The 26,555-nt window shown below is 34.2% G+C and overlaps 2 protein-coding genes and 1 long non-coding RNA gene across 3 annotated transcripts; all 3 read left to right on the top strand.

Annotated features, from left to right (window-relative positions):
* The first annotated feature begins 1,355 nt into the window (after positions 1 to 1,355).
* LOC145799223 (uncharacterized) lies at positions 1,356 to 5,902 on the top strand. Its single transcript, XM_082888759.1, has 6 exons — positions 1,356 to 1,434; positions 1,558 to 2,012; positions 3,676 to 4,478; positions 4,955 to 5,045; positions 5,134 to 5,231; positions 5,359 to 5,902. The coding sequence occupies exons 1-6, from the start codon at positions 1,356 to 1,358 to the stop codon at positions 5,900 to 5,902; spliced, it is 2,070 nt and encodes a 689-aa protein (XP_082744885.1).
* A 13,853-nt stretch (positions 5,903 to 19,755) lies between these two features.
* LOC114287945 (transcription factor MYB114) lies at positions 19,756 to 25,067 on the top strand. The gene is made up of 3 exons (XM_028231407.2): positions 19,756 to 19,935; positions 20,248 to 20,377; positions 24,415 to 25,067. Exons 1-3 carry the CDS (start codon positions 19,812 to 19,814, stop codon positions 24,788 to 24,790), a joined length of 630 nt encoding a protein of 209 aa, XP_028087208.2. The 5' UTR covers positions 19,756 to 19,811; the 3' UTR covers positions 24,791 to 25,067.
* Positions 20,917 to 22,079, top strand: LOC145798475 (uncharacterized). The gene is made up of 2 exons (XR_014339352.1): positions 20,917 to 21,082; positions 21,350 to 22,079. It is a non-coding gene; the product is annotated as an uncharacterized LOC145798475 (long non-coding RNA).
* Positions 25,068 to 26,555: the final 1,488 nt, after the last annotated feature.

Below are 26,555 nucleotides of genomic sequence, written 5' to 3'. Positions count from 1 at the left end.
CTCCAAGCTTGTCAGTACGACAAGCTTGGAGATCTACAAATACTACATATATTCTAAAGATTTTGATGTAGACGAATTTTATTCATATTCAGCTATATTTTACCACTTTAATTTGTTTGTGTTCATTTGATTGAACTTCAACCAATAATATGATGCAAACTTCTATATATACTTAAAACATCTTCAAACTTTACTCAAATTTCTACTTTACTTTAAGTAGAAAGTTGAATAAAAACTATATTTAAGATGAAGCACTACAATAGACAAACAAAAACAAATAAAGAGAACTAGGAAGAATTTAAAAATTCAATCCTCAATCCATTAAAAGCATTTTAGTGTCTTTTTATTAGCTGCTTTGTTTGCCCAAAAACTGATAAGCCAAAAGCCCCCCCGAAAAACAGGATTTTCAGCTTTTTTGGCAAACATGGGACTTTTAAGGTTCCAAAAATGAATTTCAAAACTTAGGTTACCAAAAGCCTAAAACAGCTGCTTTTGTTGACTAGTAAAACCCAACAGCAACTTTTACAAAAAAAAATTAGATGAACCCAATCATCACATTGGTATACATAATACTACTCCATCATCACATTGGTATACATACTACTACAAGACATTGCTACAAAAACATGTAATATCTTGTTCTACAAAGGCATGGACCATGCAATATTCACGGATTCTGAGACAATGAACACCCCTCCCACCAAAAAAAAAAAAAATGAATTAATAACATGTCATGCACACACACTATTGAGAGCATGAAAATGGTTTTGATTCTTTTGATATATCATTCTATTATTGACCATATGGTTTCACTAGTACTAGTGCTCTACTAGTTATGCTATCTGGTGGTCCAAAATTATAGGTCATTTCTGAAATTAACTTCCATAATTACGCATTGCATGGTACAAATTGTGTCATTTGGTCCCACCCTAAAAGAGATTTATGTGACAAGCCAAACAGTAAATGAAAAACAACATAATCTATCTCAACTTGAAATGTGTGTTCTCATTTGTTCCTCGGTTAATCTTTGTGTGAGTTGTAGGTGACAAAATGGACAAGAGTTGGATGACGATAAATAATAGGTTGACAAGTAAAGAGTATCAACAAGGAGTGAAGTCATTCCTTGATTTTGCTACGGCAAATGTAGGCGTAGAGGATGAAATAAGGTGTCCGTATCGATTGCATTAATGGCACAAAATATAGCCGACAAATTGTGTGGATGCACTTGATCGGAAGAGGAATGGCATCTAACTTGGGTGCACCACAGGTAACATGTTCCCGTGTCTCGTCCTAGTGTATCAAATGACCAATGTGGAGGTAGTGGCAAATGTCTAACAGATATCAATGATCCGCACATGGATGAATTGCCTATTATGTTGGAAGAAATTTACGTGAGTGGTCTTATGGATGATCATACCGACGAGGAACCTAATGGTTTGGAGATGGGGGATTTGCATAAGTTCATTAGGTTATTCGAAGATGCACAACACAAAGTTTACCCCAACATGTGAAAAGTTCTCTGTGTTATCATTCGTCATTAAGATGCCTCATGTGAAGGTGTACAACAAATGGAGCAACAAGTCATTCAATATGGTTATGAAGGTATTCAAGACATTCTACCAGAATGTGATCAAACTGTTCCATGGACACTCTATGATGCTAAGAAGTTCTTACGTGACTTGGGTTTGGGATATGAAACAATTCATTCGTGCAAGAATGATTGTGCACTATTTTGGAAGGAGAGTGTTAATTTGAAGAAATGCCCGACATGTGACACGTATAGATACAAGTTGAACGATGATGGTGGTAAAAAGATTCCACACAAGGTATTGCGGTACTTTCCTTTGACACCGAGGTTGAAAAGACTGTATATGCCCCAAAAAACAGTCGCAGATATAAGATGGCACAACGAGAAGCGTATGGATGATGACATCTTAAGGCATCCGGCCGATGGTGAAGCATGGAAGGACTTTGATAAGCAACATCTGACGTTTTCTGATGACTCTCGAAATGTAAGGCTAGGACTGGCAACAGATGGTTTCAATCCATTTGGAAATATGAGCACATCATATAGCATGTGGCCCGTAATCTTAATGCCTTACAATCTCCCACCGTGGAAGTGTATGAAAGAGCCATATTGCATGATGTCATTTCTTATTCCCGGACGTTCGGCACCTAGAAGAGACATTGATGTTTACTTGCAACCATTAATAGAAGAATTGAAGAATTTGTGGGAGCATGGTGTGCAAACATACACTACAAGAAAAAACACATTCGGCGACCAAATTTCCTGACTAAAAAGAATTTGGTCACTGAAAGTATAGCTTTCAGCGACTAAAAAAGCATTAGTAGCCAATTGTGAAGCTTTTTGGCAACTAAAAAAATTTAGTAGCCAAAAGTCTACAATTGGCAACTAAAAATAAGTTTGGTCGCCAATTATATGGCTTTTACCGACTAAAACATTTTTAGTAGCCAAAAGTATAGTTTTTGCCGACTAAAAAAAATTTAGTAGCCAAAAAGTCAACAATTGGCGACTAATTATAATTTTGGACGCCAATTATGTGGGTTTTACCGACTAAAACATTTTTAGTAGCCAAAAAGTCTACAATTGGCGACTAATTATAAGTTTGGTCGCCAATTATGTGGGTTTTACTAACTAAAACATTTTTTAGTAGCCAAAAGTAAGTTTTTTGGCGACTAAAAAAAATTTAGTAACCAAAAAGTCTACAATTGGCAACTAAAAATATGTTTAGTAGCGAAAAGTAGTCTTTTTTAGCGCGAAAGTCTCTTCGGCGACCAAAATTATTTTGGTCGCTAAAAGTTAAATTTTTATTTTTATTTTTATTTTGCTACTAAATAATTTATTTTTACATAAATTATGTCAATAAAAATAATTATTTTTATACATATACTTTTATATTAATACGGGTCTATGTACTATATAAATAATATATATTACATATATAATCATGTGGTGTTATAGAGGCGTAGTGGGAAGTGTGTGGTGCATAAGGTTTATGATGTGGGAGGTTAGCGGTTCGAGTCTTTACAAGAGCGGATGCAAAACTTAACAATGAATTTTTTTTTTCACGGATGAAGCTTTTGGCGACTAAAAATGTTGGTTAGCTTTTGGTGACTAAAGATTTTGGTCGGCGATTCCTTGACTATTGGCGACTAAAACATTGGTCGGTGAATGTATGATTTTAAAGAAATATAATTGACTATTGGCGACCAAAATTTTAGTCGCTAAAGGCTTGCTTTTTGCCGACCAAAGGTTTTTTAGTCGGCAAAACCCTCCAAAACCTTTCTCAACAGGTTTTTGGCGACAAATGTAGCGACCAAAATTTTTTGTCGCAAAATGGCTTTGGCGACCAAAAAACAGACAATTGGCGAACAATATTTTAGTAGCTAAAAGTGACTTTTTTGTAGTGATATGATGCATCGAACGGGCAAATTTTTAGAATGCATGCGGCGATAATGTGGACCATAAATGACTTCCCTACGTACGGTAACATGTCAGGGTGGAGTACAAAGGGTTACTTGGCTTGCCCTAATTGTAACAATACTGCATCATCCCAGGGTTTACAAAGTAAAATAGGGTATATGGGTGCTCGTCACTACTTGCCTGAGAACCACACTTGGCGAACAAGTTAGCTCTTTAATGGTCAAACGGAGCATAGGTCCAAATCTTTGGACTTATCAGGGGAACAAATACTAGAGCAAATTGATTCTAGGACTTACAAGCCATATGGAAAGCACCCACAAAATCGAAAACGACAAAGAAATGAACATCAAAATTTGAATTGGAGCAAAAGAAGCATTATGTTTGACTTGCCCTATTGGAAAACATTGATGCTTCGACACAACCTTGATGTCATGCATATTGAAAAGAATATATGTGACAATGTCGTTGGGACACTTTTGAGCGTAGATGCAAAGAACAAGGACACGAACAAAGCACGCTTAGATTTGGAGGACATGAGAATACGTAAAGAGTTACACTTGAAGAAACGTTCTAATTGGTCCTTTGAGAAGCCTCCCGCATTGTACACATTGTCTGTGAAAGAGAGAGAAGGTTTTTGTGATTTCTTGAAATCAATGAAGTACCCTGATGGCTATGTAGCAAATATCTCCAATTTCATGACCGCTAAAGCTGGAAAATTATCTGGCCTCAAAAGTCATGACAGTCACGTCCTTATACAACGACTTCTTCCAATTGGGATGTGTGGCTACCTTAATAAGGAAATTGGAATGACACTTTTTGAGTTGAGAAATTTCTTCAAACAGTTGTGTTCAAAGACATTGAGGCGTTCAGATTTGCAGAAATTGGATGAACAAATCGTTCTCATACTTTGTAAGCTTCAGATGATTTTCCCGCCGGCTTTTTTTGATGTCATGGTCCACTTGGTAATTCATTTGCCTCGAGAGGCTATGCTTGGAGGCCTAGTGCAATATCGATGGATGTACCCAATTGACAGGTATTAACTCAGCCCTCGTATTACTGTCAAATTTTAATTAACGCTTTACTGCTGATATAAAGATTGTAGTATAACATTGTCATCGACTTGATCGTTAGGTTGCTTGGCTGTCTAAAAGGGTTTGTGGCCAACAAAGCCCATCTTGAAGGTTCTATTGCCGAGGCTTACATTTCCAAATAATGTACAACATTTTGAAACATTGTTTAACCGCCCAGAAAGGAATTATGACATGGGTGACCGTGGTCCAGGGTTGGCGGTATTCACTCAAAATGTCCGTCCCTTTGGTCTAATGACAAGGGCGTTCGATATGTCCGTAGCTAAACACGAGATGGCTCATTGGTTTGTCTTACACAATAGCACAGAAGTGGATAAACACATAGAGTATGAATCCTTCAAACGTATTTAGAATGTGTTTGTTGTAAATTGATTAGTCTTTATCTTCGTAAATATATTTGAATCACATTTCTTGTAACTAGGGAGCACAAGAACTTGTTACACCAAAGAGCCGGTGCATTCAACATCGGAAACAGACATCGGAAAGAATTCCCTAAATGGTTCAAAGATCATGTAAGCTAGTATTCTCATATCCTACCATCAATCGTACATTACGTTAATATTGTGCATGCTTGTAACATGACGCATGTTCTTCATGTAGATGAATGAATTGCAGAGCCAAGTTTCCCCCGAAGCAACTGATGATATGTGGTCATTAGCCAATGGTCCTAGTGGCTTAGTGAACACATATTTCAGGATGTATTTGTAATGGTGTCCATTTTCATACTATCGAACGTGACAACCGTCGTAAAAGTCAGAATAATGGATTAGTCGTGGAAGGGGAGCATGAAGGTCAATTGATACACTTCTATGGACACTTGTGCAGAGTATGGGAAATGAACTATTTGTTCAGACGTCGGATTGTATTGTTCCAATGTGAAAGGTTTAACACTGGTAGTAGTAGAACTATGCGTGTAGAACCACATTTGACAACAGTTGATATAACAAGTCGATGGTACAAAGATGACTCATTTGTATTACCAAGTCAAGTTGAACAAGTATTCTATGTTAATGACACAAAATTAGGTACCAATTGGAGAGTCGTAGAAAAGTTTCAACATCGAGGAATTTGGGATGTGCTAGAGATGGATGGCGTACAACCTGATGATATGTTCCAACAAGAAGAAACCACCGAGGTCGTACCTGTTATGGCTATTGATGATGATGTGGTTTTGCGTCAACATGATATTGAATCTGAAATTATTCCAATGGAAGTTATGCAATCTGTCAGAGGTGTAGAAGCTAAGGGTGTTACAAATGATGCCTTCATCTGTGATAATGAAAATGGATTAATGACGGAGGGTGACGACCCAGAAGAAGAATATGACCTACAAAATGATTTTGATACAGATGTTGATATAGAATCTTGATGTATATCATGCTTTCATTCATGTAATAACTAGAGCAATGTAAATGTTCAATTGGTGCACAAATGCAAATCAAACTCATTATAAAATAGGGGGCTCTCTCTTTGTAAATGTCAATACGTCATGATATAAAACACTAGCTGTATGAGTTTTTTTGGGGATAATTAAATCTTTTAAAAACTGGCAGGATGATGACGCATGTGAAATAAGACCAAATTTGCACTAAAATGAAAGTTACACTAGCAGAATTTTTCATACTTCCTGCAGATATATAGTGATCATGTTCTTATGTTTTTTTTTTATTTCAACAATTGGTGCTCATCAAACTTCTATTATTATGAAAATTCTTGTGTAGTTACTAGAGTTTGGTATTGAGTTTTCTTAACAGTGAGAAAATGGAAGTTCTGACATGATTTAAATGCAATTGCTGTGTGTAGAATAGAATACGAAAAATGGAAGTTATTTCATGCTTTCTAATTTATTTCATGCTTGCTAATTTATTTTTGTCTAATTTATTCCATGTATTTCATTCGTTATAATGTATTGTACTTCATGTATATCATGCTTTTTATTGGTACTTGTGTTATTGCAATTTGAAAAATGGTTCCTGGCTTAAAGACTGGTCGGCTCCGGAAAAAGACACTCACGAGCACAATAACAGACTCGCAGGCTGCTATTCCTTTAGGATCAACCGTCGCTCCATCTCCTATTGTCCCCGTACGATTAAATGTGGGACCATCTCATCATGCTACTACCCCACCATTGGTTGATTCTGATGAGACACAAGCCCCATCCGAAACGCAGCCGAGTGGCGTAGGTAAGATCAAAGTGTATCAAATTTGTCAATTATCACTTGCCATTATTTACAATTTTCGTAGTGTTATTTTGTTAACAGGGACTTCGAAGCCCACACGTGTACGCAGACCGACACTTGGCAAAGGAATACAAAAAATAATTAGAGCCAAGAAAGAGGAAAAATGTTATGTTCACATTGATTGTGCATTGAATGCAATGACTGGCCAGTATACCACTCCAGCAACTAATGAGTTAGGAATTCAAATTAGGAGCTTGTGCCCTGTGAATGATGTCAAGTCATGGTTGGATCTTGATGAGACTACAAAATCTGCCGTCATCCAAGCTGTTCTGGTAATTGCTATTACTTGTCCACAAGATGCAAACATATGATGTATACTTATAAGAACGACTTTTATTTAATGATTGTAATTTCCATTTGTTATGCTTGTAGGACAAGTTTCAAATTGGAGACGATTTCCACAATGACTTACAAGCACAACAGATTGTGAATAAAAAGACATATGGGTTGTATAAAGATTGGAGGTACACCTTGAAGCAAGAATTTGAACTATTAAAGGGACTTCCACATGATGAGATCTATGCTCATCCGCCCCTAGGGGTGAGTTTAGATGATTGGAAACATTTGATCGATGTGGCATAGCAAGATGCATCTCGCCAGGTAAAATAATAGACTACGAAGAGTACATACATGTATGAGAAAATGTGATATGCCTTAATATTTACCAAAAAATTGTTTATCTGCTTGTCTTATTTTTAGAAATGGTCAAAAGCTGGCAAGAGTAATAGGAGTCAATTACCGTTCAATCATACCAATGGGTCTCGTTCATTTCCTATCGCAATGGCTGCTATGGTGAGATTGATTTTATTTAAAATTAAATCCATTATATGTTGTTGGGATATGAAAATGTTAGGTTATGATACATATATATATATATGTAAAACTCAAATAATAAACATCTATTGTTTGCAAAAAATCTGTCTGAAAAAAATCTGTTAATGTTACCCTTGCCACATATTTGCATTTGAAATCTGTCTAAACTACAAATCTGTTAATGATAGTCTATTTGAATTTGAAATGTGTCTAGAAAAATCGATCTGGAAAATTCTGTTTGAAAAAATCTGCAAAAATCTGTTTGACGAAATCTGTGTGAAAAAACTCTGCAAAAATCTGTTAATGATACTCTGTTTGAATTTGAAATGTGTCTAGAAAAATCTATCTGGAAGAATTCTGTTTGAAAAAATGGACAGGCAAAAATCTGTTTGACAAAATCTGTGTGAAAAAACTCTGCAAAAATCTGTTTACAAGAAGCTGTTTCAACAAATCTACAGTACTGCTAAGCACACAGAGATCAAACAGAGACTGGGACGCAGATGTTATGATGATTGAAATGCTTATATTCGAAGCCCCAATGAATTTCAATTATTTAGATTGGTTGCATCCGGCAGCCAATCTGATCGTCAACTTAGAACCCTGTGACCACTTTTGAAGTGGTTGTCTGACTAAACACATGTTCAAATTATAATTTTGGCTCTCCATGGATCATATCTTTTTGTTGCATGGAACCTTTACTTTGGACTAAAAATAATCTGCATTGGTATTGGTTTAGGTGTTTGTTTTGCTGGCTTGATGCATTGCTTGGCATGGACTGTTTGTTGTTAATATTGTTCAAATGTGAACAAATGATATTTCTAGTTAGACCAGAGTAGAAATGAAAGGGAATAAGAAAGATAAATCGCAAAAGTACTTCACGTGTCTTCACAGTTTGTGGATAGCATGCACACTAGTTTCAATTATTTTAAGTTGTTAATTTTCTTTATGCTAGAGTGTAAATTGTGTTTTTAACTTATCCATTTGAGCAAACAAGTCAAAAATTATCTTCTACATAGATGTTGTTCATGCTCCTGTAGGGAGGGAAGCTGAAATTTCTTTTCTTCTATTTGTTTTTAATCTGAGGCCAATATTAGTACATCAAATCAAATATTGAAAGTGATTAGTTACTTAAATAATATTATGTTTCAAGCAAAACATGGCATAGCTGGGGTTTTATTCTGTGATAATATAGGACATAGGACTAAATTGAATGCTTTTATTGGGTTCTTATGGATTTCAGTAGTGCTACAATTACCACATTTATTGATCATGTTGTCTTGATCAACTTATGTGTTAAAGTGGCATTGGTTTTTATGGATCTCACCACCCCTCATAGCTCTTTGAAAAAACCTACAACAAAAATCTGTCAAAAAAAATCTGTTAATGATACTCTGTTTGTATTCGAAATCTGTCTAAACTACAAATCTGTCTGCAAAAACTCTTTCAATATACATAGTGTCTGCAAACAATTTGTCGGCTAAAATCTACTTAAAATCTGCTTAAAGTGTTATTGTTTTATACGTTGATGTGTTAATAGGTAGCAAAAACTGGAGAGTTGGATTTTCCTAAGTTCTATGAGGACAGCCACACTTCTAAGAAAATGAATAACTGGATCCATCCGAAATGTGGTGAGCTACATGTAAGTTTGTAACAATGAAATCATTGTATTCAATATGACTTGATTTAGTACCCAAAAATACATATTTGTTAGTTACCTTTCTTTCGATGACGCCATTGACACAGGAGGAGCTTTCAAGGCAAATGCTTGGACAGAAGAAACGGTACTTGCTTGGATTTGGGAGTGGCCCACAACCCTCTACCATAGCTGTATCACGAGCACGCGATAAAGACATGGAGGCAATGCGAGCTGAGGTGGAGGCACTTCGTGAGGGGCAACAAAAAGATCATGACGAGTTAATGAAAGAGCGAGAGGAGCGCGAGAGATATTACAATGAGATGTTGAAAGAGAGAGAGAGGAGTGCATTCAATTAGCCAATGAGGTGTTGAAAGAGCGGGAGGAGGGACAAAAAGCAAGGGAGAGGACAAATGCAAAGGTCGAGCATCTTAATACCGTAGTCGCCAAACTGTCACAACTCTTGGGAACCTAAGTTGGGCATCCGGCATTTGCTTTTTGGTAAGAACAATTTCATTAATTTGACACTTACTTTGTTTTAATATGTTCGCTTTAAGAGTTGAAAATGTCATCAATTTGGGAGTTAGTCTTCCTCACAAATTCAATGGGAGTTGTTTAAATATGTTCGCTTTAACTTTTGTTTTTAAGTTTCTGACCTGATTCTTTATACTCTTTCCTAGATTTCTATTGGCTAGCAACATTCCTAGTTTGTAGAATGTTGCCGCCTTTTTTGGTGCAAAGTTTAGTCGTGTTAGCGGCCACTATAAATGAATACGAAACAGACACTATGAGAACTGCTTTTAGTTAAGGTAGATTATGAGAGAAAAAATAATACCTATCATTAGGGCTGACTGAAATATGCACTCAAATGCGAATGGCACACAGTATATGAAGTTAGCACATACATAAGGCTTTGTACTCATCAACTGTCCCTTAAATCCCCTCAACTACCAAATGTTATTTCTGCAATTGATGTCTTGTGTAGTTACTAGGGTTTGGTATTGAGTGTTCTTAATAGTGAACTTCTATTTAACATATTTACTTGATTAAGATTAACCATCGTAGCAAAATGTTAAAAAAACATAGTGAATTTAATGTTTCGTTTCAAGTAGCATGTTGTTTTCAACAGTGTGGTATTTTGAATATTAACTCAATCGTTACATAGTGTCGAAATCTGATAATATTACATAGTTCTTTGAACTATATAGATTTTGTGTCTTATGGTTGGCATGTTTTTTTCGTTCATTCCAGTGTTGGGAAATAATAGGTGTCTTTGTCTTGTTGTACTTGGGCTACCAAGGGGTTGCAAGCAGTGGCAGCGGTGGATTTGATCTAATTGCTTCGTTTGTTCAATTTGTTTAATCTTGTCCATTGAATTTGTGAGGCAGACTAACTCCCAAGGATAGGGACCACATCGAAGATTGTTAAAATTATGTTGAAAATGTCATAAATTGAGTCGAAAAAAGGGGTTCGGGGGGCGAAAATGCAAAACAACGCCCGAACCACTATTTTTACGTAACGAGAAGCTTCCCGGTGACAAATGTTACATGTAAGGACAGACGGTACGTAAATAGGACACCTAAAATGTCATAAATTTAGCCAAAAAAAGGGGTTCGGGGGGCCAAAATGCAAAACATCCCCTGAACCATTGTTTTTACATAACGAGAAGCTTCCCGGTGACAAATGTGATATGTAGGGACAAACGGTACGTAAATAGGACACATACGTTGGGAGTTAGAGTAGAAAATGTCATAAATTTAGTCAAGAACAGGGGTTCGGGGGGCGAAAATGCAAAACATCCTCCGAACCACTGTTTTAACATAATGGGAAGCTTCCCGGTGCCAAATGTGATATGTAGGGAGTTTGGTACATAAATAGGATACCTACGTTGGGAGTTAGAGTTGAAAATGTCATTAATTTAGTCGAAAAAAGGGGTTGGGGGGAAATGCAAACATATGATGTATACTTTTTATGAAAGTAACTAGTATGTTGGTCACCCAACTTGAGCCATTGCACTCTAGATTTTTGCCTTTTAAAAGACTCCTCAGCAAGGCTTAGTTCTGCATACTAAGAGAGTAACTCAGATCCAACCTTCACTACGTTATCATTGAGAATAATATCTGTATTCTGACTCTGAAATTGCTCAAGACTAGCTTTTGCTTCTGCTAGTCTCTTAGAGATATCAAAAAAATGAGCACGATTAAGCTTCCTCAAGATGGGTTTTAGCCTTTACAATTTGAATTGCAAAACCTGCATGGGGGAACCATTAGTAGGAAGCAACTAGGACTGAGTTCATAAACCAATAAAAGTCTTATGCAGCATCCAAAAATCAAAGAATTTGAAAGATTTCCTCATGACATGGTCTTTAGAAATGGACACAACAAGCAGACAATGATCAGAAGAAATACCAGGATGAAGGGCCACAGCTTCAGAATTTGGAAACAAATCCAGCCATTTCGGATTCATGCAGAACCTATCCAACCTGCCTATCCTGCTTCCCATACCATCCTACTTACTAAACCATGTAAACCAGGCACCTTTAGTAGCAATTTCAGTAGTATCAATATCATTGAGACAATAGTTAAAATCACCAGCTGGACTTCAATCCCAACAATACCATCCAACCTTTCAGAAAAATGTCTAACAACATTGAAATCAACTAAATTAATCCAGGGCTTATCATCCACCATATATTTGAGATTCCTCAAATTAGACCATATCCTCTTCCTAACAGTAGGACTATTAGAACCATAAACAACAGAAACATAAAAGGACTCTTGACAATAATTCATTTGTGCTAATACTATAATAGATTGAGGATACCAATAGGCAAGACCCTCAAGGTTAGAGAGTTCGATACCAAAAAACTTCTAGCAACACCTTGATTCTCAAAATTATGAAAAAGGACAATTTAGAAGGTAAGAAAGGACCATTAGGTCCCTTAATATTCCATACTCCTAACTTCATTTATGAGAACAAACTCCACCCCATTTACCCTTAGGTTTCCTCCCCCGAGGCTTAGCTTTAACTTGTTCCAACACCAGAGGGTTGGAAGAATTCCCTCTAGGACTATGACTATCACCCTCCACATATACATCAATAGGGAAAGAATGTAGAGAAAGAATCTTATCATTTTGCATACACTGATCTGGAAAACAGCTTTGCCCTGACTTAGAACCTTCCTGAACAGATGAATAGCTTTTATCAAAACCTCATTAATAGTTGGAACAACCTCTTTTACCTGAGCCTTATCCATCAGAGGACTAGAACATCCACATTCACAGTACTGCTCTCAGAAGAGGCCACCTTTGTTGTCATTGGCAATATGTTCCTGGGTAGTTGATCAGACTCCTCTACTACATTTTCCAAGATGGAAAACATATTGCTAACTGCAGCAGTACTATTGTTATGTAATATGGGAGCTAGAAGATGCAGGATAACTGACAACATTTTTACCTTTGTCTTGCTGTACAACCCATTCAGCTTTCACTGCATTGTCATTAGCACAAGAATTTTTCTTACATTTAAGCTCGCTATGGCCAAAAACATGACAAGAAGAGCATTTCACTATGGCTCATGAAGGATTGAAGTGGCATGTGGAAGAGTTTGAGCTAGACGCCTCCCATGAAGAACAAATGTAAAGTTCCTCCTTCACACCATACTTATCATGATATTTCACTGGATCTAGAAGCATGACGCTCATGCTAATGCTAAGAATATGTTTGGCTTTTATTTGTTGGGCCAAGAACGTTGGTAATTTATGGAACTTGTACCACATCTTGGCTCAAGTCTCCGCCTGAACTTGACCTGTTAAGCACCTTCTTTTCCCATTTCTCTATTAAAAACAAATGTCTTTAATTTCTAAGGGAAAATAGATAAATAAATAAATAAAATAAAATCTCTTTCGTTTTTCTTATTTTTTGTTGCACAGGATGATATATTCTGTTACATGTGTACACATGCCTTAAAATAATGGAGTATTGAACTTGACATAATGCATTGAGAAATCTTTCATAAAATCTTTCATAGGGACCACATCAAAGATTGCTCAAACTATGTTGAAAATGTCATAAACTTATGTACATTAAAAAGGGGTTCGAGGGGCGAAAATGCAAAATAGCCCCTGAATTACAATTTTTATGTAACGGGAAGCTTCCCGGTGACAAATGTGACATATACGGACAGACGGAACGTAAATAGGACATCTACGTTGGGAGTTAGAGTTGAGAATGTCTAAATGTAGTCGAAAAAAAGGAGTTCAAGGGGCAAAAATGCAAAACAGCGCCCGAACCACTGTTTTTACGTAATGGGAAGCTTTCCAGTGACAAATGTGACATGTAGGGATAGACGGTACGTAAATAGGACACCTACATTGGGAATTAGAGTTGAAAATGTCATAAATTTAGTCGAAAAAAATGGTTCGGGGGGCGAAAATGCAAAACATCCCCCCGAACCACTATTTTTACAAAACGAGAAGCTTCCCGATGACAAATATGACATGTAGAGACAGACGGTACGTAAATAGAACACTTACGTTGGGAGTTAGAGTTGAAAATGTCATAAATTTAGTCGAAAAAAGGGGTTCGGGAGGTGAAAATGCAAAACATCCCCCCAACCACTGTTTTTACGTAACGGAAACCTTTCCGATGACAAATGTGACATGTAGGGACAAACGGTACATAAATAGGACATGTAAGTTGGGAGTTAGAGTTGAAAATGTCATAAATTTAGTCGAAAAAAGGGGTTCGGGGGGCGAAAATGCAAAACATCTCCCGAACCACTGTTTTTACGTAACGGGAAGCTTTCTGGTGCCAAATGTGACATGTAGGGATAGACGGTACGTAAATAGGACACGTACGTTGGGAGTTAGAGTTGAAAATGTCATTAATTTAGTTGAAAGAAGGGGTTAGGGGGGAATGCAAACATCACCCGAACCATTGTTTTAACGTAACGGGCAACTTCCCGGGTCCAAATGTGACATGTAGGGACAGACGGTACATAAAAAGGACACCTATGTTGGGAGTTAAAGTTGAATATGTCATACACTTAGTCGGGAAAAGGCGTTTGGGGGGCGACAATGTATTTATGTGGTAGAAAATGAAATGCCCATGTCGTGGGTAACTATTTTGGTAATACCATCTTAAACTATAGTTTGTTTAACTATTTCCTTATTAGCTTATGTAGAACAATATTTTTGGTAAATTGTTTAGTGCTTTTGTTGACTGTGGCCCTTTTACTTGCCATAAACATAACTTTGGCAGTAATTCATAGAATCGATGCTCGTCTTCCAGTCCATGTTTGGGTGTCTTTCATTAGTTAATAGCTATTACTCTCCTTGTCTTTTAATGTTTCAACTTAATACAGTTGATGTATGTCGTCCAGAAGTGACTCCATAGGCACCAATCTAATGAATTTTTTTTTTTTTTTTTGCAGATGGTTTTGGACATACAAATGTGGATATGATTTTTTTTGACAAGTACGAGAGGGCATTGTTTTTATACCTCTGTCCGTATATATAGTGGTGCGTACAAATTAATTTTTGGGTGTGGTACACATCAACCAAGGTGGCATGGTAGAAATTAGCATAGCATGTGGTACAAAATAGTTTTGGCGCAATATAGATTAAATTTTTGTTGTGGTACATATGTTCTTTTTGTTAATTAATTTGGTTATGTATGGAATTAAATTATTGACGTTGGATTGTACTTGGTTCGTATGGAATTTGTATTATATATTGAATTGGACGTTCAATATTAATTTGTTGGATGGTTAGAACTGAAATGTGTGCACGTTGTTGAATGCTTGAATGGTTGATAATATATTTAGCGTTGATGGATTATATTATTTATACAAGATACAAGTTGTACTAATAATGGACACAGGTTGTTTAGCAACAACTTTTTCTAAAAAAAAAAAACAAAAAAGTATTTGGCCACCAAATATTTTGGTAGCCAAATACATGATCAAATGTTTTGGCGACTAATAATTTAGTAGCAAAAACATAACCAAAAAAGTTTTTGCGACCAAATAGTTCGTAGCTAAACAAATTGAGAATGAGAGAACTTCACTATTGGCCACTAAATTTTTTAGTCACGGAAAGAAAAGGGCATCATTTGGCGACTAAAACTTTTGGTGGCAAAAAGTAATGAACTGACACTTAAGAGGTTTTTGGCTACGATCAATTGTAGTCGGCAAAAGTGACAACGACAAAATTACATGGGTGCTAAAAATATGTATTCTATTGGTGACCAAAATATTTGGTCTCTACTAACTGGTCAAAATTTCACGGTATAACTTTTAGTGACTAAAAATTTAGTCGCCGAAATGTCACATTTGCTGATTAACTAAGGTTTCGTAGCCAAATGTTCACTTTCGGTGACCAATTCTTTAGTAGCAAAAGGGAACAACTTCCCCGACCACACGAACGTTAGTAGCGAAAAGTCACATTCGGCGACTAAACCTTTTAGTGGCGGAAAGGTAACATTTGCCGACAAAATCAAATTTAGTAGCCAAGTGTATCACTTTCGGCGACCAAAAAAAATTTAGTCGCCAATACTATCACCGACAGGGTATAGGCGACGAAGTTGCCGACCAAATATTTTGGTCGCTAAATCGTTTCAGCGACCAAATATCGCACTTTTGGCGACCAATATTTTAATAGCCGAAAGTGACATTTCTTGTAGTGAGCGTTGGCTACATTGTGCTCCTAACGGATGAGAAACCGCAACCTATGCTAAGTGAGTCACCCATTTTCTCTCAACTATCTAACAAATGCCAATACAATCCCATGTCCCACTTGTAAGAATTTTCGCTATGTCATTGGTTTGGATCACCATATAGACAATGCAACATAGTGCTCTAAGAGTTCCCAATAATTGTCCTGTCTGAATAACTATTGTTAATGAGATTTTGGGAAACTAAAACTAAAAGAATCAAAATAAGATTTTGGTGAAAATGCGAGGACTAAAATGAGATTTTGATAAAAATGTAAGGATATAACCTGAGAAAAACATTTTCATGGCTAACATGCCGTCAATCTTATTAAAGTCAAGTAACAAAAAAATGGTATTATAACTTGAGTTAAAAGTGTTGATTTTAGCAATTGAAAATAAAAAAAATCAAAATGAAATTTTAACAAAAATACATGGACACTAAATATAGAGTAAATTTCACAATACATCCCTATACTTTATATCAAATTGCATTTTACCTTGGCTTTTTAATTGTCTCAGTCTCAAATTTTGATTCAAGTTGCAATTAAATCCATTTGTATAATGTTGTTTCAAAAAGTAACAGAGAATAGTCGGCTGATGGTAATTACACTTAGGACCTATACATTTTTATCAAAATCCCACTTGAATCCTTAACATCCTTATATTTTTACTAAGATTTTACATTGGTCTCCCTACTTTAATCTATCAATCAATTTTTGAAATGTCGTTATATAACTGGATTCAACTTTAACTTGACTTGAAATTTATATTAAGACAATTAAAAAGTCAAGGGATAAAATGTAAGGGTATAAAGTATATTTCACTCATAAATATAATTATGAACTTAATTATTTATTTTTATTTTTTTGATATCCCACTAGGCTCCCCTGTTTGCGAATGTGATAACTGGAACACAACCAACTCAGAAAATTTACTCCGAATTCTATTAAAAAATTTCAACATACGATCCAAATTTATTCTACCAGATATGTTAGGTGTACATAAAATTCTTACAGAACCAATCACAATATGTGACAAAGAAGTGGAGTCCACACATGTGGGTCCATGTGTAGGTTCTACTTCTTTTTTTTCACATTTGTTTATTTTCAATTTTATTAGAATTTTATTTATTCATTTTACATATGAACTCGACGAAACATCAATCTCTACTATACATTACAATTGTGGGCAATAATATTCTAGACACTAAACCTGGATACCATGATGTGATAATTAAGATCACTCAAATATGATTCCACAAGCATGCCAGTGAGAGTGAGGTCAAGTTTGGCATCCTCAAAAAAATTTAAAACGTCAAAAAGTCACTATTCTATTTAAGTCACATCATTTTATTTAAGTCACATCACCTCTCTATCACATCACTTCAAACTCAATCTATACCCAACCTATATTTCATAAAAAATCAAAAAATATATTTATTTAGAACATTCCAAACAACCCGGAGACAGCAATAGAGAGAAATCATTGATACTGATGTTTTTGTTAGCTAAGAGTCAGAGCCAAAGAAAAAAAATCAAGAGTAGGCATGGCCGCGTGGCTTATTAGAATGACTGTTAGGGTTTGAAGGTTTGGTCCACCATTTTTAATTTTATTTATTCACTTATTATTAAAAACTGTTGGCCACTTTAAATTTCAATTGAGAGATCATTTCTGGTCATACAACATCTTGAGTGAGTATTGTTTTATTAGATCTTTTCCCACCCACCAAACAATTTTGAACCCAACAATGATTCATCCCACTAAAAATATCATCACTAATAGCACTAATGCATTAAAAAAGTAAAAAAAAAAAAAATACAACTCTAAAACCAAAACATCACATCATTAATGGCAGGACCCACTGCCACTTAATTAGTGGGAGTGCTCCCAAGCATTTTTCTTTTGAACCATAGCTTATTTTACTATCTTACGCAACAAGTTTTGCATGCGTTTGTGTGTGCTAGTTATTAAAATGATTTGGTGATTTATGCCAAGTTTGATAATTCTAAAATAATTTATCTTTTTATTTTTTTATCTTTTTTTCATCACATCACGTTTTTATTTTTCTATACCTTTTTTCGTAAAAAAATAAAAAATTCACTTAGGATCCGTTTGGGAAGAAAAAAGCCAGGCTTTTTTTGCTAAAATAGCCATAAAAAACAAAACATCAAATCCAACTCATAATCATTACAATCCTCTCTCACAAAAAAAGTCAAAAAAGTCAAAAAGCCAAAAAGTCCTTCCCAAACCAGGCTAAAATAGCCCAGGCTAAAATAGCCAAAAAGCTAAAAAGCCAAAAAGCCAACCCACTTCCCAAACGGAGGCTTATTTGACCAAGAATAATGCTTGAGACCCCCTTTTGGGGGTCACCCCCTCACCCCCTTTTGCTACGTGGCGGGTGGTGGTTGGAGGTAGGGGTGTGCGCGGTGCGGCTCGGTGCGGTTTGAAAGAAAAATAGAAACCGTATGGCGGGTGGCGGATTGATAAAAGTGTCACTAGAATTTGCCATTTTCCTTATCAAAAACCGGCGGTTCGGTTGGCAAATAATAGCGGATTTGCCTTGGCGGTTCGGGCGGATTGGCGGTTTATAAAAAATATAATTTAAATTACAAAACTTAAATCAAAGAGTAAAAAAAAGACGAGAGACACCGTGATGTTAAGCTTCTTGCGAAGCTTTCTTCTGATGCAGCAAGTGTAGCAACAACATGATAATATCAACGACTATGCCATCAATTCATTACAAGCATATGTGGAAGCTACAATGATAAAATACAATACATAAAATTAATATTATTCAGGGTTTACAATATATTGAAAATGTTTACTGTTGAAAAGTATTTAGATTGAAAAGTGAACTGATGCAAGTTTGCAACATGGCCAGAAAAAAAAAGATTGAAAAGTGAATTGGAATCCAACTTTATTTTGGATTACTGACATCTTGAATTTCCCCCGAGCAGTAATGTAATACTATATTCTAAGGTATAGAACAACAAGCAAACTTAAGTAAAAAAGAATTTTTAGAATCTTATAAAACATGATTTAATAGCGGTGCGGGTCGGTGCGGTTTGGAAGAAAAATAGAAACCGGCGGATTGATAAAAGTGTCACTAGAATTTGCCATTTTTCTTACCAAAAACCGGCGGTTCGATTGGCAAATAATAACGAATTTGCCTTGGCGGTGCGGTTCGATGCGGTTTTGGCGGTTTCAGCGGTTTCGACGGTATTATGCACACCCCTAATTGGAGGAGCAGGAAAAAAAAAAAGAAAAAAAAATGTAACCAATGAGAAAGAGAGGAGGGTCAAAGGGGGTGAGAGGAAGAGGGGGATGAATAATTGTTGTTTAACCAAACATACTTTGTAGTTTAAAAGTAGAGCAAAATTCTGTGTCTCCCCCCGCTCTCTCTCTCTCTATGTGTATATATATATATATATATATTATACAAAGAGAAGTGTCACTATCAATCATTTTGATTAAGAATTATACATAAAAATTATGTCTGAAGTAGGATTTGGCAAATGCTAACAGAGACTTTTATGATATCATTTAATATTCATATTTGAGTTGAAAAGTGTTTCGAAAGTAAGGTTAAGTTTGACTATTACAAAATAATTTATCTTTCTTTTTTTTATTATATTATTTTTTTATTTTTTTTATATCTTTTTATATAAAAAGCAGATATGTTTGATAAATAATAGAAAATATATTTTTCTCTAATGGAAAATTTGTTTTTTGTAGGCTAAATAAACTATGAAAAAAAACAAATAATTTTTTTTAATAAAAAAAATTAAATATATATATATATATATATATATATATGAAGTTTATGCATGCATATATTGTTGAGGGGGGAATGAAATAAAGAAAACAAAAACAAAGGAAATGAGTCATCCTACAACAAATGGACTTAGAAAGGGGTGTTGGACTGAGGAAGAAAACCGGTTGCTCAGAAAATATGTCGACACGTTTGGAAAAGGAAGTTGGAAGCATATCCCTACCAAATCAGGCAAAAATCAAACTCCATTCTCATTCTCATTCCCATTCCCATTCCCATTCCCATTCCACTCTTTGCTTTCATTGTTTTTCTTCTTTTGGGTTACTAATAAAACAATAGAATCTGATAAACTGTTTTTATTAAGGTTTTTTTTGTTTTATTAACAATAGAATCTTGAGTGAGTATTGTTTTATTAGTATTGTTTTATTAGATCATTTCTTGTTTTGTCTTGAGTGAGTATTGTTTTATTAGTTCATGTTTTTTGTTTTTGTTTTCTTTGCTTTCAAGTTAATTAAGGGTATATTGTTAATTACTTATGTGCAGGACTCAATCGTTGTCGGAAGAGTTGTAGATTGAGGTGGTTGAACTATCTCAGACCGAACATCAAGCGCGGCGACTTCGGTGTTGATGAGGATGATCTTATTATCAAACTCCATAGACTCTTGGGCAACAGGCAAGTAGAAAAATACTTATATATAATCCACTTCTTCATATAGAGAGAGACAGTAATGTTGCTATAAGTTCCCTTTGAATGATAAGAATCCTGAAAAAGAATGAAAAAATATGATTTTGGATTTTTAAGGTTTTAGGGCCCGTTTGTTTTGGGAGATAGAATGGATGGGATTGATAGTGAGGGGATTAATAGTGAGGGGATTGTTAGTGAGGGGATTGATAGTGAGGGGATTAATAATGAGGAATTGTTAAATTATTTTTATATAAAATAATAAAACAAATAAAAAAATATAAAAAATTAAACATTATATTTAAAAAAAAATTCCCAATATATAAAAAATAAAAAAATTTCTAATCCCCTCACTATTTTCTAATACCATCTCTACCTCCTCCTTACCAATCCCCCTTCCAAGGGTATTAGCAATACCAAGGGACTAATAGTCCCAACCCTTTCTCTGCAAACAAACAGGGACTTTAGTAATACCTTGGTATTACTAGTCCCAATACTCTCCCTATAGACCAAAACAAACGGGGCCTTAGTGTTTAAAATGGATTGAAATAAGAAAATAATTCTTAATTACCTTTTGAAACAAAAATCACATTCTCAAATTAAGTAAGAATCTGATTTCTTTACTCCTGTACAAAAATCTAACATTCTTTGAGAAATATTAGTCGTTTTTTAAAATTTGGAGGAGAGTCATTTAAGGTCATGTTTGATTCACAAGATTAATAGTGAAGTATTAATAATCCTATTAAATTAGTGTGGTATTCACTATCCAATTGGATTAATATCCATTGGATTAATAATTCCACCCCTACCCCATTACTAATAATCTTACAAATTTGTTGGATTAATTATCCATTGGATTAATAATCCTAAACCAAAATCTTAAAACAAACATAGGATAATTGGGCCCACAGATTAATAATCCTAATCCCATACTCTAATCCACTCAATCAAACATGCCCTAAGAGTACAAAAAATACTTAGGCTCATAATGTTTAAAATTTTATTTTCATAATGAATTTTAATGAAACTGAACGCAGTTGAATAATATTAACATTAAAAACTTTCCTAATAAAAAAATTCTCATTGCCCTTAAGATTTATGTTATTTAAAGTTAGAGGACTGTTATTCAATCCAAAAAATTAGATTCACTTTTTAGACACAATGATGTGTCACTCTATTAAATTATCTAAGTCAAATCTTTTTCTAATTATCACCAATTATTTTATTGACACATCACTAGACTTAGAAAATGAGTTTATATTATGTATTTGGATTACCATGAATAGATTAGGTAATGTACCTTTTTCAAATTCGTTAATCATATATTTCATACCACAAACGCTTTAAATTTAAAAAATAAAAAATAAATAAATTTGTCCAAAATTTGAATTATATGGATTAAATTCATTGTTGATATAATGCATAACATATCAATTTTAATCTCCACTATACATTTTAGCCTCCGTTTGAGAAATGGGTTGGCTTTTTGATTTTTTTTGCTTTTTTAGCCTGAGCTAAAAAGCTTTGTTTAGGGAGAATTTTTTGACTTTTTAGCTTTTTTTTACTTTTTTTTGTGAGAGAAGAGTGTTATGATTATGGGTTGGATGTGATGTTTTGTTTGTTGTTGCTAAAATAACTTATTTTGTCTTTTATAGCTAAAATAACCACAAACCAACTTGCCAAACGGAGCTTTAAGTTTTTTAGCAAATTTCATGATAATTTTTGAAATTTTATCTTTTCTCATAAGCCAAAAATCTCCCTACCCCTTTTTGGTGTCTTTTCTAACAACGAGTTCAACTCCGGTCACTAACTATCGTGAGCTATCAAACTCCATCCATCAGTTTTGATACCAAGAATGAGCAACAACATTGATCCAATCCGTTTGAAAGAAACTCTGAAGTTCACACGGCTAACATACATCATTTAAAGCTCATACCAATAAGAGGAAAGTCCATATACATTAAAATTTATCTCATTTACTCTTTATTTGATGTGAAGCTTTACCTACAAACATGCTCCAACATGCACCTAAAACTCAAAGTTTTTTTAAATAAACAAAAAAGAAGGAAAAAAATCAAAATAGCAGAGATAAGAAAAACAATTTCAAAGTAATGGGAGTACAAAGGATTTATGTATAAAATTCTGCAAGTAAATTTTATACCTTTATCACTTAAAAATTATTTTTTACTCACCATTTTTAAAATAAAAAAAAAATCTACAACAAAAAGAATAGTATCCAATATCACATGAAAAAACACACAAAAATAGAAAAAGAAAAATCCATAAACATGTCAGTGATATGTAACCATCCGCATTCATTAGCTAGATAAAGGAATCCAAACAACCTTTTAACTTGTCTCACTTGTTTTGGAAAGTTGGTAAAAAATTAATTTTTAAATTTTTATCAAGTTTTTTAGTTTTTTAAAATGTGATTTGAGAAGTTGATAAAAAGTTGACTTTTTGCTTTTAGTTTAATATTTATTTATGGTGTTAAATCAAATTAAAATGACCAAAATATCCTTACCCAACATAAGGAAAAAAAAAAAAAAATTTCATAGGCCTTAATTTATAATTTTACAACTATATTTTAACACTTGTCAAACCAATTTTCTAACGTTTTTGACACTTATGTTTTTAAACATTTTATCTAAAAATGTGATTTTTTGCTATGTTTTCAAACATGGCACTTTGTTTTGTTCTTTCATTCAATGTTTTAAAAATTGGCCCAATGCATAAAGAATTTGGATAGACAAGACATTGGTTCAATTGACAGGTCAAATCAAAATCAAATATGAATATTTTTATAATTTAAAATAAATAAAATACATTCATTTAAAATATACATATATATATATATTACATTTTTGATATTTTATAAATTATTTATAAATTTTTTTAAAAAATATTATACTTTTTAAGTGCATTTATATTATGTGTGTATAAAAATTTAAAAAATTGCTTAAAAAATTAAAAAAAATTCAGTGAAAATAAAAAAAAACGAAAAACGAAAAAGTAAAAAGTAAAATTTTCTAAAAGTAAATTCTAAAAACTAAAACCAAATAGAGTGATTTCCTGTATATTAACAAAGAACCATGATGGCAGAGTGAAAATTTATTCTCTTTGGAGTTTGAGATGTTGGGTTCAAGTTCTTTTAGCATCAACTGTTTCAATATTGGACCAAACATAACAAACTGGTCCGGTTTGCTTCAACACGGGCCGCTTCATTCAATTTAACAATTTAAATGTGGTTTGCATCTATTTAACTTTAAATGACCAGTTTTTAAGAGAAAACGAATTAAAAGGTAGAAAAATGCTTGGAAGCACTAATTAGTGCTCCCACTAATTAGGTGGCAGTGGGTCCCGCCAGTAATGATGTGATGTTTTGGTCTTAGAGTTGTATTTTTTTTTTTTTTACTTTTTTAATGTATTAGTGCTATTAGTGATGATGTTTTTAATGGGATGAATCATTGTTGTTAAAAGGTATATCCAAACTGGACTCTAGACCAATCAATAATTCAACCCGATCGAATAAGCCGTTCAATTCGATTTTCAAAACATTGGTCCACTTCATAATTATGAAGTCGACCCTTTTAAAAGAAAACAGTGAATTTCCCAACAACGGTGGTCCACTTCATAATTCCATGGATATTCATAGTACAGAACATTAGAGAACAATTATTGCTATGAATTGAGTACTCTTATCATGTGTTACCTACCAAACATTAGATATACAGTACTTGCTATATGGTCCTATAAAGCAATTTATTGTCCAAGGTCTGGGCTAAAATGGGTCTGGCCTTAAAAGTTTCATTTAGCTGTGATTTAAAAAATTAATTAATTGATTTTTTTTTTAATTCATTTGGTAAATTCATTTTTCATCAAAATATCTACCTTAGCCACACTGTAAAGTTAGTTGAAAAATCAAAAAGAAAATATATATATATATATATATACTTTTTAATTTTTCTAGTGCTTTAGAAGCTTAATGAGAATATTCTAAACCATTAAATCTGCTTGAATGGGTGCAGATGGTCTCTAATTGCAGGAAGAATACCAGGAAGAACAGCAAATGACATTAAAAATTATTGGAACTCTTGCTTGAGCAAGAAGGCATCTACATCAGATAGCAAGATCACAAGCAGCTTAGAGACCCAATCAGCCATGAATTTGGAGCCATTGGAGGGTGAATTTCAGTCCTCATCGGATCGAAAAACAGAGGGAGAAGAAGAAGAAGATGAAGAGGATACAGCATTGTTTTGGAGAAGTCTCTTGTTAGAGGGAGTCTTGAAGGAAACTAGAAAATTGAGTGTTAAAATCAAAGAAAAGAAGGTTCAAGATGATGATTTTTTCCAAGGGTTGGGAGATTTGGTTCAAGACATGGAGATTTTGGGTGGGAGTGAATGAGTGAAACTAACTCCAATTGGTGCATCTCATAAGTAGGGGTGTAAATTGTTTGATCTAGTTCAGTTCTGTTCAATTGGGATTGAGAGAAAATTGAGTATCGAATTGAATCCTTCAATTTTGTTGGTTGAGGACTTGAAACCAACTACATGATATAGCTCGGTTTTTTCAATTTAGTATAAAAGAGGGATTTACCTAAGCCATTAACGGATTTTATACATACATGTAAAATCCCACTATTGAAATAAATGAAGCGAAATCGTAGAAGTTGTTCTATAAATACCTCCCTTTCTAACCGTTATTAGAAAACTTATACATATCATTGTTCACTTATCTTGTAATAATGCTCACAAAATTAAAATATAAATATATTTAAATTTAAATATAATATTTCAATTGGTTCGGTTGGTATGATTAAAAAAATGAATTAATTTGTAGGTTATAAAAAAATTGATGAAAAATTGAATTTTGAACGATTTTTAGCAATCGGTTCATTTTCATGTATTTTTCTTCTAACTTTACTTATATTTGGATTTTGAATTTGGGGCTAGAATTTTGCAAGGAAAAGAAAAGGGGATTTTTTTTTTTAAGGTCCTTGGTATTAAGATTTTATAGCATAAAGGACACTTAATATTTTCATAATGTCTAAGGTCCTTCAACATCGATTCAGAGAAAATTCGATCCAAAGAATTTCTCTGGACAAATCACAGAGAAAATTAGAAATTTCTCTGGACAACAATGAGGACTAGTGCTCTGCTTCAGAGAAATTGGGTTGGTCTAGAGAAATTCTTTGGTTTGGACTTAATTTTCTCTGGTTTGGTCCAGAAAATCTAGAGAAATTCTCTGGTTTGGACTGAATTTTCTCTAGTTTGGTCCAGAGAAATTCTCTGGTTTGAATTGAAATTTCTCTCGATTAATTTGAAAGACCTTAGACATTCTCTCCTTGGCATTTCATCAAACACTTTCTTTGCTAAATCTATGTCCCCAGCTCGTGTAAGGCTGTCTCCTTTGTTTAGTTGCCATTATGATATTTTCAATCATTACTTAAAGACAGAAGTTGAGAAAAATCTTGTAATTGAAAAAGAATAAAACCACAATCACACTAAGACCCAAAAACTGTTAAACATAAAACATAAGCTAGTATAATGAAAACTCAAATTCCAATGTATACCTTCAGCAGGTCTGGAATCCCCACTATATGACCATGATGATAATGGAGTTGGACCACCACTACCATAACTCCGAATTCGATTTAGAAGTTTTCGACGAGAAAAGCAGCGACTGGAGACGAGCATGGGCATGGCGGTAGTGGTGGGAATGGGGACGATCTGAAAGTCTTCGTGGTGGGAATAAGGACGATCTGGAAGACGAGGAAATGAGAAAGAGAGGAGAAGAGGTGAATTTAGCAGAGGAAGAGAGTTTAGAGAGATGGAAAAAAATGAGATTTTATTTAAGAAATTTTTCTGTGATATATGAGCGTGGAGGTTGAGGGACCTTAGACATCATAAAATAATATTGTGGATCTCTTCCATTACTAAATATGAGAGAGGGACCTTAAACTAATTTTTTCAAAAGAAAATGGAAGAAAAAAATAACAAATATTTCATTCACATTTTTCTTTATTTTTTTTTTTACTTCTAAGTTACTCGCTAGATTTAAGATCCAAATAAAACCAAATATATATATATATATATATAGTACTAGTACCCAATTTAACTGTCAAATAACATTTTAAACATTTGACATAAATTTAACAAGAAATTACTGG

The sequence above is a fragment of the Camellia sinensis genome, chromosome 9 (assembly GCF_055761805.1).
Source record: "Camellia sinensis isolate YWXY chromosome 9, ASM5576180v1, whole genome shotgun sequence".
Taxonomy (NCBI): Eukaryota; Viridiplantae; Streptophyta; class Magnoliopsida; order Ericales; family Theaceae; genus Camellia; species Camellia sinensis.
The sequence above is the reverse complement of the archived record's forward strand: the minus strand, read 5'-3'. Positions and strand labels throughout refer to the sequence as shown.

Excerpts from the sequence above, each read along its gene's own strand:
- LOC145799223 (XM_082888759.1), top strand. The coding sequence starts at position 1,356 with ATGGATGAATTGCCTATTATGTTGGAAGAAATTTACGTGAGTGGTCTT. Across the intron at positions 4,479-4,954 it reads TGGATGTACCCAATTGACAG|GGAGCACAAGAACTTGTTAC; the intron begins GTATTAACTCAG and ends TCTTGTAACTAG. Across the intron at positions 5,046-5,133 it reads CTAAATGGTTCAAAGATCAT|ATGAATGAATTGCAGAGCCA; the intron begins GTAAGCTAGTAT and ends TTCTTCATGTAG.
- LOC114287945 (XM_028231407.2), top strand. The coding sequence starts at position 19,812 with ATGAGTCATCCTACAACAAATGGACTTAGAAAGGGGTGTTGGACTGAG. Across the intron at positions 19,936-20,247 it reads GCATATCCCTACCAAATCAG|GACTCAATCGTTGTCGGAAG; the intron begins GCAAAAATCAAA and ends ACTTATGTGCAG. Across the intron at positions 20,378-24,414 it reads CATAGACTCTTGGGCAACAG|ATGGTCTCTAATTGCAGGAA; the intron begins GCAAGTAGAAAA and ends GAATGGGTGCAG.